The sequence below is a fragment of the Phyllobates terribilis genome, unplaced genomic scaffold (genome assembly GCF_046119375.1).
Source record: "Phyllobates terribilis strain yellow unplaced genomic scaffold, ASM4611937v1 Scaffold_3__8_contigs__length_932513732, whole genome shotgun sequence".
In the NCBI taxonomy this organism is placed as follows: Eukaryota; Metazoa; Chordata; class Amphibia; order Anura; family Dendrobatidae; genus Phyllobates; species Phyllobates terribilis.
In genome coordinates this window covers 671,415,479-671,430,024 of record NW_027362763.1, presented here as the reverse complement: position 1 = coordinate 671,430,024, position 14,546 = coordinate 671,415,479, and the positions used below count along the sequence as shown (strand labels likewise).

The 14,546-nt window shown below is 45.0% G+C and overlaps 1 protein-coding gene across 5 annotated transcripts in view; it reads right to left on the bottom strand.

The window, feature by feature from the left end:
* TOGARAM2 (TOG array regulator of axonemal microtubules 2) overlaps positions 1 to 14,546 on the bottom strand; it is a 232,916-nt gene that overhangs the window by 137,159 nt on the left and 81,211 nt on the right. For all 5 annotated transcript variants that reach the window (XM_073671789.1, XM_073671787.1, XM_073671788.1 and 2 more), the window contains exons 4-5: positions 9,030 to 9,272; positions 1,952 to 2,160 (exon numbers count right to left, since the gene is read on the bottom strand). In XM_073671789.1, coding sequence (XP_073527890.1) covers positions 1,952 to 2,160; positions 9,030 to 9,272 — 452 coding nt within the window. The remainder of the gene's footprint in view (positions 1 to 1,951; positions 2,161 to 9,029; positions 9,273 to 14,546) is intronic.

The following is a 14,546-nucleotide window of genomic DNA, read 5'->3' as shown; positions in this document are numbered from 1 at the left end:
AACCTCTTCCAGAGTGCTCTGGACCTCAGCCTTGGCCGAAGGTTCACCTTCCAACAAGACAATGACCCTAAGTGTAGCACCCTGAGGATTCGGCTGCTACAGGGGTATTGCACCTCAACCCAGAGGTGTGATATTCCACTCCCGGGTAAGGATGGAGTGTGGAACTGAGCTCGGTAGGCTGCATGCACTACACACATCCCATTTCCGAGGAGCAGACCGACGGTACTCCCACTTAGAAATGTGCAGGTACGACCGAGTCTGTTCCTGGCTGGAGTGGGAGGGGGGTGGTACATCCCAAGTAGTGTAGGGGCAGATAGGGGGAGCAGCCTGGGTAAAGATAGGAGCTCATTGGGTGCTGGTCACCTGAGCTCACACATAGAGGGTGTATATAAGGTGGGCACCATCAAAGATCAGGGTCAGTCAGTCTGTCAGAGTAAGAAGCAGAGGAGCAGAGCAGCCCAAGAGAGAGAGAGGAGAAAGAAAGAGAGACCCAGAGGGGGAAGCAGAAGAGAGGACTCTAAGACCCCAAATCCAATCCACGGGTGAAGAGTCGGCATCAGGGTACCGGAACCCAAGCTGGTGGGGGCAAAAACACACCCCAGCCAGAGACCGGAGGCCGTGGGCAGCGCCTGCCACGGCCACCCACCATATCCACCACGAAGGCATACCACGTGGAGGGTCAGGGAACCCAAGGCCAAGGGTCTCCCAGCAGAAGGCCCGAGGGAGCTGGACCTGGGTGGATCAATAGTGGGGACGGCCAGAGAAAGGACAGAAGGAGAGCTCAGGGTCACGCTCCGGACTCGCTTGGGGGTTGGCTGGATCCAGGACCTGGTGGATGCAGCACGGCTCGGGTGGTCACTTGAAGCTAGAGTGACCGGAACATCAGCAGTGAGTAAACACCCTTAACTGCATAACCCGACTCTGTCTTCCTTTAACACCTATGCTGCACCACCACAACCCCCATCCTCTGCACCTGACCCCCTGAGGCTATACCCCACCCGTTGGGGGTTATCTATCACAAGCTGCACCTATACCATCAGCCTCAGCGGACCCTGCTGCAGCGGCGGCCATAGTGACCGCAATACAACGGGTGGTGTAGTCGACAATAAAGAACTTAATAACATCTGTAGGACTGCCACATACAACTCAGTTTGACACCCTGGGCACGGACCGGGTCATAGCCACTCGGAAGACTACAACTCCCATCTGATCCGGCTCCGGATATTCCCCCTAAAAGAATATGGCCCAGGGGGCGCGTCATAAGCACACAGCTAAAATAACAAAGGAGTGGCTTCAGAACAACTCTGTGACCATTCTTAACTGGTCCAGCCAGAGCCCTGACCTAAACCCAATTGAGCATCTCTGGAGAGACCTGAAAATGGCTGTCCATCAACGTTCACCATCCTACCTGACGGAACTGGAGAGGATCTGCAAGGAAGAATGGCAGAGGATCCCCAAATCCAAGGGTGTAAAACTTCTTGCATCATTCCCAAGAAGACTCATGGCTGTACTAGCTCAAAAGGGGGCTTCTACTCACTACTGAGCAAAGGGTCTGAATACTTATGACCATGTCAGATTTCAGTTTTTCTTTTTTAATAAATTTGCAAAAATTTCTACATTTCTGTTTTTTTTCAGTCCAGATGGGGTGCAGAGTGTACTTTAATGAGAAAAAAGTGAACTTTTTAGAATTTATCAAATGGCTGCAATGAAACAAAGAGTGAAAAATGTAAAGGGGTCTGAATACTTTACGTACCCACTGTATGAGATAAACATTCGAGCGAGAGAGAGATAGACAGACAAGATAAATAGAAGGATAGATGATAGATAGATAGATGATAGATAGATGATAGATAGATAATAGATAGATAATAGATAGATGATAGATAGATAATAGATAGATAATAGATAGCTATGAGCTTCTGCTCTCCTTCTATCACTCTCATCTTAGTACCTCTATACATGATGTGTTTTCTCCCCTTTTTCCATTCCCTTTCTCTGTTTCGTTCCTCTCTGTGCCGCACTCTTCTTCTGTGTTACTGGGGGTCGGACTCCTCTGTATAGGGGGTACAGGCCTCGTCATATTCAGTAACCTCTGGGAGGCGCTCCTGGGCACTGCAGGCTTCAGAGGAGCGTTCTGCAAGCTTATAAGGTCAGATGGAGCTGTAATGGAGATTGTAGATGATCATGAATGATACTTCTAGAAATATTCATGGGGTTACGCTGCTTTAACCCTTTTGTATAGTGGTGATATATACAATACTGTGCAAAAGTTTTAGGCAGGTGTGAAAAACAATGCTGCAATGTAAGAAGCTTCCCCAAATAGAAATGTTAATAGTTTATTTTTATCATTTAACAGAATGAAAAGTGAATGAAGAAAAGAGAAATGTAAATCCAGTCAGTATCTGGTGACCGCTTGTCACCTCCATCATCAGTATCTGGTGACCGCCCGTCGCCTCCATCATCTGTATCTGGTGACAGCTTGTCATCTCCATCATCTGTATCTGGTGACTGCCCGTCACCTCCATAATCAGTATCTGGTGACCGCCCGTCGCCTCCATCATCAGTATCTGGTGACCGCCCATCGCCTCTATCATCAGTATCTGGTGACCGCCCGTCACCTCCATTATCAGTATCTGGTGACCGCCCGTCGCTTCTGGTCGCCACAGTGGCAGCAATGTCATGTCTGAGAGCAGGTGGGAGGTTCCCTGGTTGGGGACAATTAGCTTGCAGCACCTCCTGCCTCAGTCCAGGGAGGGGAGAAACCTGTCCTTTATAAACTGGATCTGGGGCGGGGTTAAGGAGACAAGTTCCAGACAAGTTCCAGACAAGGTTCCAGTGAAGTTGCAGATAGGGACAGGTCAGCAGCAGGCTGAGGAGTCCCTGTAGGCAAAGGAGGAACACAAGGCCAGGAGGGGAGCTAGCAGAGTTCATCCTGGCTAGAGACTTGCAAAGCCGGACACTGGAGTCTGAGGCTGTGAGGGTTATAAGCCCAGCAGCAGAAAACCATCATGCAGGGGACTTCAAGTCCTCTGGCCCAAGGAAGCCAGGAGGCTCAGCCACACGAGAGGGACCACTACTGCCCGGAGGGGTGAGGAGTACGGAAGGACCGAGTCGCCAGTCATACGGGTGAGAACAACACGGTACACTCAGAGACGTGGGCTACCACCACACTACAGCGGGATAGCCAAGAAAGAGTGAAGTCAGCACGGTAGGCCTACAAACTCCCCGTGACCAGCGGGATTTCTCAGTTGCTCTCAGACTGACCAGGCCTCCATTGTTAACCTGTATTCCGGACGGGTCTCTTAACACCACCAACAGTAAAGACCCTGAATTGCAAGACAGACTCCGTGTGGTTACTGCTGCTCCCGCGCACCATCACCACCAACATCCCTATTTACTGCCCTGAGGCTATACTCCTCCCGTGGGGAGTTATACTACCCTCAGCTGCACCCACAACACCAGCCTCAGCGGTCTGCCCTGCAGCGGCGGTTCACTCTGACCGCAATCCACGGGTGGAGTAGTCGGACATTTAATCACAAAACCCTATAAATAGACCGCCATTTGGGTTGACCACCCTGAGCCACGGGATCGGGTCCCTGCCACGCAAGGACTACAACCCCCAGCATCCACAAAAGGTCCGGTTCCGGGTATCCCCACACACACACGGCCCAGGGGGCGCGTCACTTCCATCATCAGTATCTGGTGACCGCCCGTCGCCTCCATCATCAGTATCTGGTGACCGCCCATCACCTCCATCATCAGTATCTGGTGACCGCCCGTCACTTCCATCATCAGTATCTGGTGACCGCCCATCGCCTCCATCATCAGTATCTGGTGACCGCCCGTCACCTCCATCATCAGTATCTAGTGTCCGCCCATCACCTTCATCATCAGTACCTGGTGACCGCCCGTCGCCTCCATCATCAGTATCTGGTGACCGCTCATCACCTCCATCATCAGTATCTGGTGACCGCCCGTCGCCTCCATCATTAGTATCTGGTGACCGCTTATCACCTCCATCATCAGTATCTGGTGACCGCCCGTCGCCTCCATCATTAGTATCTGGTGACCACCCATCACCTCCATCATCAGTATCTGGTGACCGCTCGTCACCTCCATCATCAGTATCTGGTGACTGCCCGTCACCTCCATCATCAGTATCTGGTGACTGCCCATCGCCTCCATCACCAATATCTGGTGACCGCCCGTCACCTCCATCATCAGTATCTGGTGACCGCCCGTCACCTCCATCAACAGTATCTGGTGATCGCCCTTTGCCTCCATCATCAGTATCTGGTGACTGCCCATCGCCTCCATCATCAGTATCTGGTGACCGCTCGTCACCTCCGTCATCAGTGTCTGGTGTACACCCACCACCTTCATCATCAGTACCTGGTGACCACCCTTTGCCTCCATCATCAGTATCTGGTGACCGCCCATCGCCTACATCATCAGTATCTGGTGACCACTTGTCACCTCCATCATCAGTATCTGGTGACCGTCCGTCGCCTCCATCATCAGTATCTGGTGACCGCCCATTGCTTCCATCATCAGTATCTGGTGACCGCCCGTCACCTCCATCATCAGTATCTGGTGACCGCCCATCGCCTCCATCATCAGTATCTGGTGACTGCCCATCGCCTCCATCATCAGTATCTGGTGACCGCTCGTCACCTCCGTCATCAGTGTCTGGTGTCCACCCACCACCTTCATCATCAGTACCTGGTGACCGCCCGTTGCCTCCATCATCAGTATCTGGTGACCGCCCATCGCCTACATCATCAGTATCTGGTGACCACTCGTCACCTCCATCATCAGTATCTGGTGACCGCCCGTCGCCTCCATCATCAGTATCTGGTGACCGCCCATCACCTCCATCATCAGTATCTGGTGACCGCCCGTCGCTTCCATTATCAGTATCTGGTGACCGCCCATCGCCTCCATCATCAGTATCTGGTGACCGCCCGTCACCTCCATCATCAGTATCTAGTGTCCGCCCATCACCTTCATCATCAGTACCTGGTGACCGCCCGTCGCCTCCATCATCAGTATCTGGTGACCGCTCATCACCTCCATCATCAGTATCTGGTGACCGCCCGTCGCCTCCATCATCAGTATCTGGTGACCACCCGTCGCCTCCATCATCAGTATCTGGTGACCGCCCATCGCCTCTATCATCAGTATCTGGTGACCGCCCGTCACCTCCATTATCAGTATCTGGTGACCGCCCGTCGCTTCTGGTCGCCACAGTGGCAGCAATGTCATGTCTGAGAGCAGGTGGGAGGTTCCCTGGTTGGGGACAATTAGCATGTAGCACCTCCTGCCTCAGTCCAGGGAGGGGAGAAACCTGTCCTTTATAAACTGGATCTGGGGCGGGGTTAGGGAGACAAGTTCCAGACAAGTTCCAGACAAGGTTCCAGTGAAGTTGCAGATAGGGACAGGTCAGCAGCAAGCTGAGGAGTCCCTGTAGGCAGAGGAGGAACACAAGGCCAGGAGGGGAGCTAGCAGAGTTCATCCTGGCTAGAGACTTGCAAAGCCGGACACTGGAGTCTGAGGCTGCGAGGGTTATAAGCCCAGCAGCAGAAAACCATCACGCAGGGGACTTCAAGTCCTCTGGCCCAAGGAAGCCAGGAGGCTCAGCCACACGAGAGGGACCACTACTGCCCCGGAGGGGTGAGGAGTACGGAAGGCCCGAGTCGCCAGTCATACGGGTGAGAACAACACGGTACACTCAGAGACGTGGGCTACCACCACACTACAGCGGGATAGCCAAGAAAGAGTGAAGTCAGCACGGTAGGCCTACAAACTCCCCGTGACCAGCGGGATTTCTCAGTTGCTCTCAGACTGACCAGGCCTCCATTGTTAACCTGTATTCCGGACGGGTCCCTTAACACCACCAACAGTAAAGACCCTGAATTGCAAGACAGACTCCGTGTGGTTACTGCTGCTCCCGCGCACCATCACCACCAACATCCCTATTTACTGCCCTGAGGCTATACTCCTCCCGTGGGGAGTTATACTACCCTCAGCTGCACCCACAACACCAGCCTCAGCGGTCTGCCCTGCAGCGGCGGTTCACTCTGACCGCAATCCACGGGTGGCGTAGTCGGACATTTAATCACAAAACCCTATAAATAGACCGCCATTTGGGTTGACCACCCTGAGCCTCGGGACCGGGTCCCCGCCACGCAAGGACTACAACCCCCAGCATCCACAAAAGGTCCGGTTCCGGGTATCCCCACACACACACGGCCCAGGGGGCGCGTCACTTCCATCATCAGTATCTGGTGACCGCCCGTCGCCTCCATCATCAGTATCTGGTGACCGCCCATCACCTCCATCATCAGTATCTGGTGACCGCCCGTCGCTTCCATCATCAGTATCTGGTGACCGCCCATCGCCTCCATCATCAGTATCTGGTGACCGCCCGTCACCTCCATCATCAGTATCTAGTGTCCGCCCATCACCTTCATCATCAGTACCTGGTGACCGCCCGTCGCCTCCATCATCAGTATCTGGTGACCGCTCATCACCTCCATCATCAGTATCTGGTGACCGCCCGTCGCCTCCATCATTAGTATCTGGTGACCACCCATCACCTCCATCATCAGTATCTGGTGACCGCTCATCACCTCCATCATCAGTATCTGGTGACTGCCCATCGCCTCCATCATCAGTATCTGGTGACCGCTCGTCACCTCCGTCATCAGTGTCTGGTGTACACCCACCACCTTCATCATCAGTACCTGTTGACCGCCCTTTGCCTCCATCATCAGTATCTGGTGACCGCCCATCGCCTACATCATCAGTATCTGGTGACCACTCGTCACCTCCATCATCAGTATCTGGTGACCGCCCGTCGCCTCCATCATCAGTATCTGGTGACCGCCTATCGCTTCCATCATCAGTATCTGGTGACCGCCCGTCACCTCCATCATCAGTATCTGGTGACCGCCCATCGCCTCCATCATCAGTATCTGGTGACTGCCCATCGCCTCCATCATCAGTATCTGGTGACCGCTCGTCACCTCCGTCATCAGTGTCTGGTGTCCACCCACCACCTTCATCATCAGTACCTGGTGACCGCCCGTTACCTCCATCATCAGTATCTGGTGACCGCCCATCGCCTACATCATCAGTATCTGGTGACCACTCGTCACCTCCATCATCAGTATCTGGTGACCGCCCGTCGCCTCCATCATCAGTATCTGGTGACCGCCCATCGCTTCCATCATCAGTATCTGGTGACCGCCCGTCACCTCCATCATCAGTATCTGGTGACCGCCCATCGCCTCCATCATCAGTATCTGGTGACTGCCCATCGCCTCCATCATCAGTATCTGGTGACCGCTCGTCACCTCCGTCATCAGTGTCTGGTGTCCACCCACCACCTTCATCATCAGTACCTGGTGACCGCCCGTTGCCTCCATCATCAGTATCTGGTGACCGCCCATCGCCTACATCATCAGTATCTGGTGACCACTTGTCACCTCCATCATCAGTATCTGGTGACCGCCCATCGCTTCCATCATCAGTATCTGGTAACCGCCCGTCACCTCCATCATCAGTATCTGGTGACCGCCCATCGCCTACATCATCAGTATCTGGTGACCGCCCGTCACCTCCATCATCAGTATCTGGTGACCGCCTGTCACCTCCATCATCAGTATCTGGTGACCGCCCATCGCCTACATCATCGCCTACATCATCAGTACCTGGTGACCGCTCGTCGCCTCCATCACTTCTTCTCATCACTTGTACACAGGTTATGGAGGATCTCGGCAGGAGGTTTTCCAAACATCTTGGAGAACTGACCCCAGATCTTCTGTGTATGAGGCTTGTGCGGATCCTTCTGTCTCTTCATGTGATCCCAGACAGACGGGATGATGTGATGACATTGACTGGATGTTGGGGGTCATTGTCCGACTGCAGAATAAATTTGGAACGGATCAGATGCCCCCTGATGGTGTTAAATGATGGGTAAGGATCTGACTGTATTTCTCAGCATTGAGGACACCATTAATCCTGATCAAATCCCCAACTCCATTTGCTGAAATGCAGAAACTTGCAGGACCCTCCATTGTGCGTCACTGCTCCTGCGGACCCTCATCATTGCGCCGTTCTCCTGTGTTTCAGAGAACAAACTGCTTCTGTTACAGCCAAATATTCCACATGGTGACTCCTCAGTCCAGAGACATGCTGACATAGTTCTGCACCCCAGTTCCTATGTTTTCGTGCATAGGCACCACTTTGCCTTGTTTCCATGTTGAAGGTTTGGGTTATGGCTGCAATCTTCCCGTCAGGGCCACTTCTGGCCAGACCTCTTTGAACAGTTGATGGGTGTAGCAGAGTCCCACTGGTTGCTGTCAGGTCTGAGCTGATGGCACTGCTGGACATCTTTAGATTTCGAAGGGAGGTAAATATGATGAGTCTTTCATCTGCTGCCCTAAGTCTCCTTGGCCGATTACTGCATCTACAATCTTCAACGTTGCCTATTTTTTGGTGCTTCTTCAAAAGAGCTTGATCATCACATCTTAAAACCCCGGTCTGCTGTGATATCTTTCCCTGGTAGAGACCTCGCTGATGCAGTATAACTAGCTTGTGTCTTGTTGCTGCACTCAGTTTTGCCATGGTGTATGACCTATGGCATGAAACCATCTTCCACAACCTCACCTTTGTAGCAGAGTTTGTCTATTCCTCACCCAGTTTTAAGCCTCCTATAAAGCTGTTTCTGTTTCAGTTAATGATAAATTTTCAACCTACATATGAAAATGATGATCATCACTTGTTTGGTATAATTGTTTATTCAATTGTTTTAATCTAGAATTGATGCAAATTGATCTGATTTACATTTATCTTTTGTTCATTCACTTTGAATTATGTTAATTATTAAAAACAAACTATTAACACTTCCACTTTTTCCAAGAAGCATTCTTACTCTTATTCTTACTTTTGCAGTCCTGTATATACCAAGGAGTTGCTTCCTTCGCTCTTATTAGCAATAGACATCTTTAAAGGAGCCCACTCACCCCCACGGGCAGTGGACCCATCAGACATTTTCCTCTTGAGCTTGTCCTTTAGCCTGGCGGTTTCCAGAGCTGCACTGTCCACCTCCTCCTCCCTTGGGCTTGTGAGATTGTGCGTTTTAAGTTGAAAGGATTCATTTTTCCATTCATTATCCAGTGTCGATGGCAGAATCTCAGGCTGCAGATCGTCTGCCCCCCACATGTACGACCTCCTCACCTGCAGTCCTAATGTAGACTGAAGGGCGGCTGATGGGTATAGAAAGCGTGAGAAATGTGTAACTGGAAGGTAATGTCTCCGAAATATCAGCGGAGTTCTCTGGTCTAACAACTACAGTCCAGGCAGTATTATAGTAGTTATATTCTTGTACATAGGGGCAGTATTATAGTAGTTATATTCTTGTACATAGGGGCAGTATTATAGTAGTTATATTCTTGTACATAGGAGCAGTATTATAGTAGTTATATTCTTGTACATAGGAGCAGTATTATAGTAGTTATATTCTTGTACATAGGGAGCAGTGTTATAGTAGTTATATTCTTATACATATGGAGCAGTATTATAGTAGTTATATTCTTGTACATAGGGGTAGTATTATAGTAGTTATATTCTTGTACATAGGGGGCAGTATTATAGTAGTTATATTCTTGTACATATGGGCAGTATTATAGTAGTTATATTCTTGCACATAGGAGCCAGTATTATAGTAGCTATATTCTTGTACATAGGAGCAGTATTATAGTAGTTATATTCCTGTACATAGGGGGCAGTATTATAGTAGTTATATTCTTGTACATAGGGGGCAGTATTATAGTAGTTATATTCTTGTACATAGGAGCAGTATCATAGTAGTTATATTCTTGTACATAGGGGCAGTAATACAGTAGTTATATTCTTGTACACAGGAGCAGTATTATAGTAGTTATATTCTTGTACATAGGGGGCAGTATTATAGTAATTATATTCTTGTACATAGGGGCAGTATTATAGTAGTTATATTCCTGTACATAGGGGCAGTATTATAGTAGTTATATTCTTGCACATAGGGGCAGTATTACAGTAGTTATATTCTTGTACAGAGGAGCAGTATTATAGTACTTATATTCTTGTACATAGGGGGCAGTATTATAGTAGCTATATTCTTGTATATAGGAGCAGTATTATAGTAGTTATATTCCTGTACATAGGGGGCAGTATTATAGTAGTTATATTCTTGTACATAGGAGGCAGTATTATAGTAGTTATATTCTTGTACATAGGGGACAGTATAATAGTAGTTATATTCCTGTACATAGGGGCAGTATTATAGTAGTTATATTCCTGTACATAGGGAGCAGTATTATAGTAGTTATATTCCTGTACATAGGGAGCAGTATTATAGTAGTTATATTCCTGCACATATGGAGCAATATTATAGTAGTTATATTCCTGTACATAGGGGGCAGTATTATAGTAGTTATATTTTTGTACATAGGGGGCAGTATTGTAGTAGTTATATTCTTGTACACAGGAGCAGTATTATAGTAGTTATATTCTTGTACATAGGGATCAGTATTATAGTAGTTATATTCCTGTACACAGGAACAGTATTATAGTAGTTATATTCTTGTACATAGGGATCAGTATTATAGTAGTTATATTCTTGTACACAGGAGAAGTATTATAGTAGTTGTATTCTTGTACATAGGGGCAGTATTATAGTAGTTATATTCTTGTACATTGTGGACAGTATTATAGTAGTTATATTCTTGTACACAGGAGCAGTATTATAGTAGTTATATTCTTGTACATAGGGGGCAGTATTATAGTAGTTATATTCTTGTACATATGGAGCAGTATTATAGTAGTTATATTCTTGTACATAGGGGTAGTATTATAGTAGTTATATTCTTGTACATAGGGGCAGTATTATAGTAGTTATATTCTTGTACATAGGGGGCAGTATTATAGTAGTTATATTCTTGTACATATGGGCAGTATTATAGTAGTTATATTCTTGCACATAGGAGCCAGTATTATAGTAGCTATATTCTTGTACATAGGAGCAGTATTATAGTAGTTATATTCCTGTACATAGGGGGCAGTATTATAGTAGTTATATTCTTGTACATAGGGGGCAGTATTATAGTAGTTATATTCTTGTACATAGGAGCAGTATCATAGTAGTTATATTCTTGTACATAGGGGCAGTAATACAGTAGTTATATTCTTGTACACAGGAGCAGTATTATAGTAGTTATATTCTTGTACATAGGGGGCAGTATTATAGTAGTTATATTCTTGTACATAGGGGCAGTATTATAGTAGTTATATTCCTGTACATAGGGGCAGTATTATAGTAGTTATATTCTTGCACATAGGGGCAGTATTACAGTAGTTATATTCTTGTACAGAGGAGCAGTATTATAGTACTTATATTCTTGTACATAGGGGGCAGTATTATAGTAGCTATATTCTTGTATGTAGGAGCAGTATTATAGTAGTTATATTCCTGTACATAGGGGGCAGTATTATAGTAGTTATATTCTTGTACATAGGGGGCAGTATTATAGTAGTTATATTCTTGTACATAGGGGACAGTATTATAGTAGTTATATTCCTGTACATAGGGGCAGTATTATAGTAGTTATATTCCTGTACATAGGGAGCAGTATTATAGTAGTTATATTCCTGTACATAGGGAGCAGTATTATAGTAGTTATATTCCTGCACATATGGAGCAATATTATAGTAGTTATATTCCTGTACATAAGGGGCAGTATTATAGTAGTTATATTCTTGTACATAGGGGGCAGTATTGTAGTAGTTATATTCTTGTACACAGGAGCAGTATTATAGTAGTTATATTCTTGTACATAGTGATCAGTATTATAGTAGTTATATTCCTGTACACAGGAACAGTATTATAGTAGTTATATTCTTGTACATAGGGATCAGTATTATAGTAGTTATATTCTTGTACACAGGAGCAGTATTATAGTGGTTGTATTCTTGTACATAGGGGCAGTATTATAGTAGTTATATTCTTGTACATTGTGGACAGTATTATAGTAGTTATATTCTTGTACACAGGAGCAGTATTATAGTAGTTATATTCTTGTACATAGGGGGCAGTATTATAGTAGTTATATTCTTGTACATATGGAGCAATATTATAGTAGTTATATTCTTGTACATTGTGGGCAGTATTGTAGTAGTTATATTCTTGTACACAGGAGCAGTATTATAGTAGTTATATTCTTGTACATAGGGGGCTGTATTATAGTAGTTATATGCTTGTACATAGGGGGCAGTATTGTAGTAGTTATATTCTTGTACACAGGAGCAGTATTATAGTAGTTATATTCTTGTACATAGGGGGCAGTATTATAGTAGTTATATTCTTGTACATAGGGGGCAGTATTATAGTAGTTATATTCTTGTACATAGGGGGCAGTATTGTAGTAGTTATATTCTTGTACATAGGGGGCAGTATTGTAGTAGTTATATTCTTGTACATAGAGGGCAGTATTATAGTAGATATATTCTTGTACATAGGAGCAGTATTATAGTAGTTATATTCCTGTACATATGGAGCAATATTATAGTAGTTATATTCTTGTACATTGTGGGCAGTATTATAGTAGTTATATTCTTGTACACAGAAGCAGTATTATAGTAGTTATATTCTTGTACATAGGGAGCAGTATTATAGTAGTTATATTCCTGTACATAGGGAGCAGTATTATAGTAGTTATATTCCTGTACATATGGAGCAATATTATAGTAGTTATATTCTTGTACATTGTGGGCAGTATTGTAGTAGTTATATTCTTGTACACAGGAGCAGTATTATAGTAGTTATATTCTTGTACATAGGGGGCAGTATTATAGTAGTTATATGCTTGTACATAGGGGGCAGTATTGTAGTAGTTATATTCTTGTACACAGGAGCAGTATTATAGTAGTTATATTCTTGTACACAGGGGGCAGTATTATAGTAGTTATATTCTTGTACATAGGGGGCAGTATTATAGTAGTTATATTCTTGTACATAGGGGGCAGTATTGTAGTAGTTATATTCTTGTACATAGGGGGCAGTGTTGCAGTAGTTATATTCTTGTACACAGGAGCAGTATTATAGTAGTTATACTCTTGTACATAGGGGGCAGTATTATAGTAGTTATATTCCTGTACATATGGAGCAGTATTATAGTAGTTATATTCTTGTACATAGGGGGCAGTATTAGAGTAGTTATATTCCTGTACATAGGGGCAGTATTATAGTAGTTATATTCCTGTACATAGGGGACAGTATTATAGTAGTTATATTCTTGTACATAGGGGGCAGTATTATAGTAGCCATATTCTTGTACATAGGGGGCAGTATTATAGTAGTTATATTCTTGTACATAGGGGGCAGTATTGTAGTAGTTATATTCTTGTACATAGGGGGCAGTATTGTAGTAGTTATATTCTTGTACACAGGAGAAGTATTATAGTAGTTATATTCTTGTACATAGGGGGCAGTATTATAGTAGTTATATTCCTGTACATATGGAGCAGTATTATAGTAGTTATATTCTTGTACATAGGGGGCAGTATTATAGTAGTTATATTCCTGTACATGGGGGCAGTATTATAGTAGTTATATTCCTGTACATAGGGAGCAGTATTATAGTAGTTATATTCCTGTACATAGGGAGCAGTATTATAGTAGTTATATTCTTGTACATAGGGAGCAGTATTATAGTAGTTATATTCTTGTACATAGGGGCAGTATTATAGTAGTTATATTCTTGTATATAGGATCAGTATTATTGTAGTTATATTCTTGTACATAGGGGGCAGAATTGTAGTAGTTATATTCTTGTACATAGGGGGCAGTATTGTAGTAGTTATATTCTTGTACACAGGAGAAGTATTATAGTAGTTATATTCTTGTACATAGGGGGCAGTATTATAGTAGTTATATTCCTGTACATATGGAGCAGTATTATAGTAGTTATATTCTTCTACATAGGGGGCAGTATTATAGTAGTTATATTCCTGTACATAGGGGCAGTATTATAGTAGTTATATTCCTGTACATAGGGAGCAGTATTATAGTAGTTATATTCCTGTACATAGGGAGCAGTATTATAGTAGTTATATTCTTGTACATAGGGGCAGTATTATAGTAGGTATATTCTTGTATATAGGATCAGTATTATAGTAGTTATATTCTTGTACGTAGGGGCAGTATTATAGTAGTTATATTCTTGCACATAGGAGGCAGTATTATAGTAGCCATATTCTTGTACATAGGAGCAGTATTATAGTAGTTATATTCCTGTACATAGGAGCAATATTATAGTAGTTATATTCTTGTACATAGGGGGCAGTATTACAGTAGTTATATTCTTGTACATAGGGGCAGTATTATAGTAGTTATATTCCTGTACATTGGGGCAGTATTATAGTAGTTATATTCTTGCACATAGGGGCAGTATTACAGTAGTTATATTCTTGTACAGAGGAGCAGTATTATAGTACATATATTC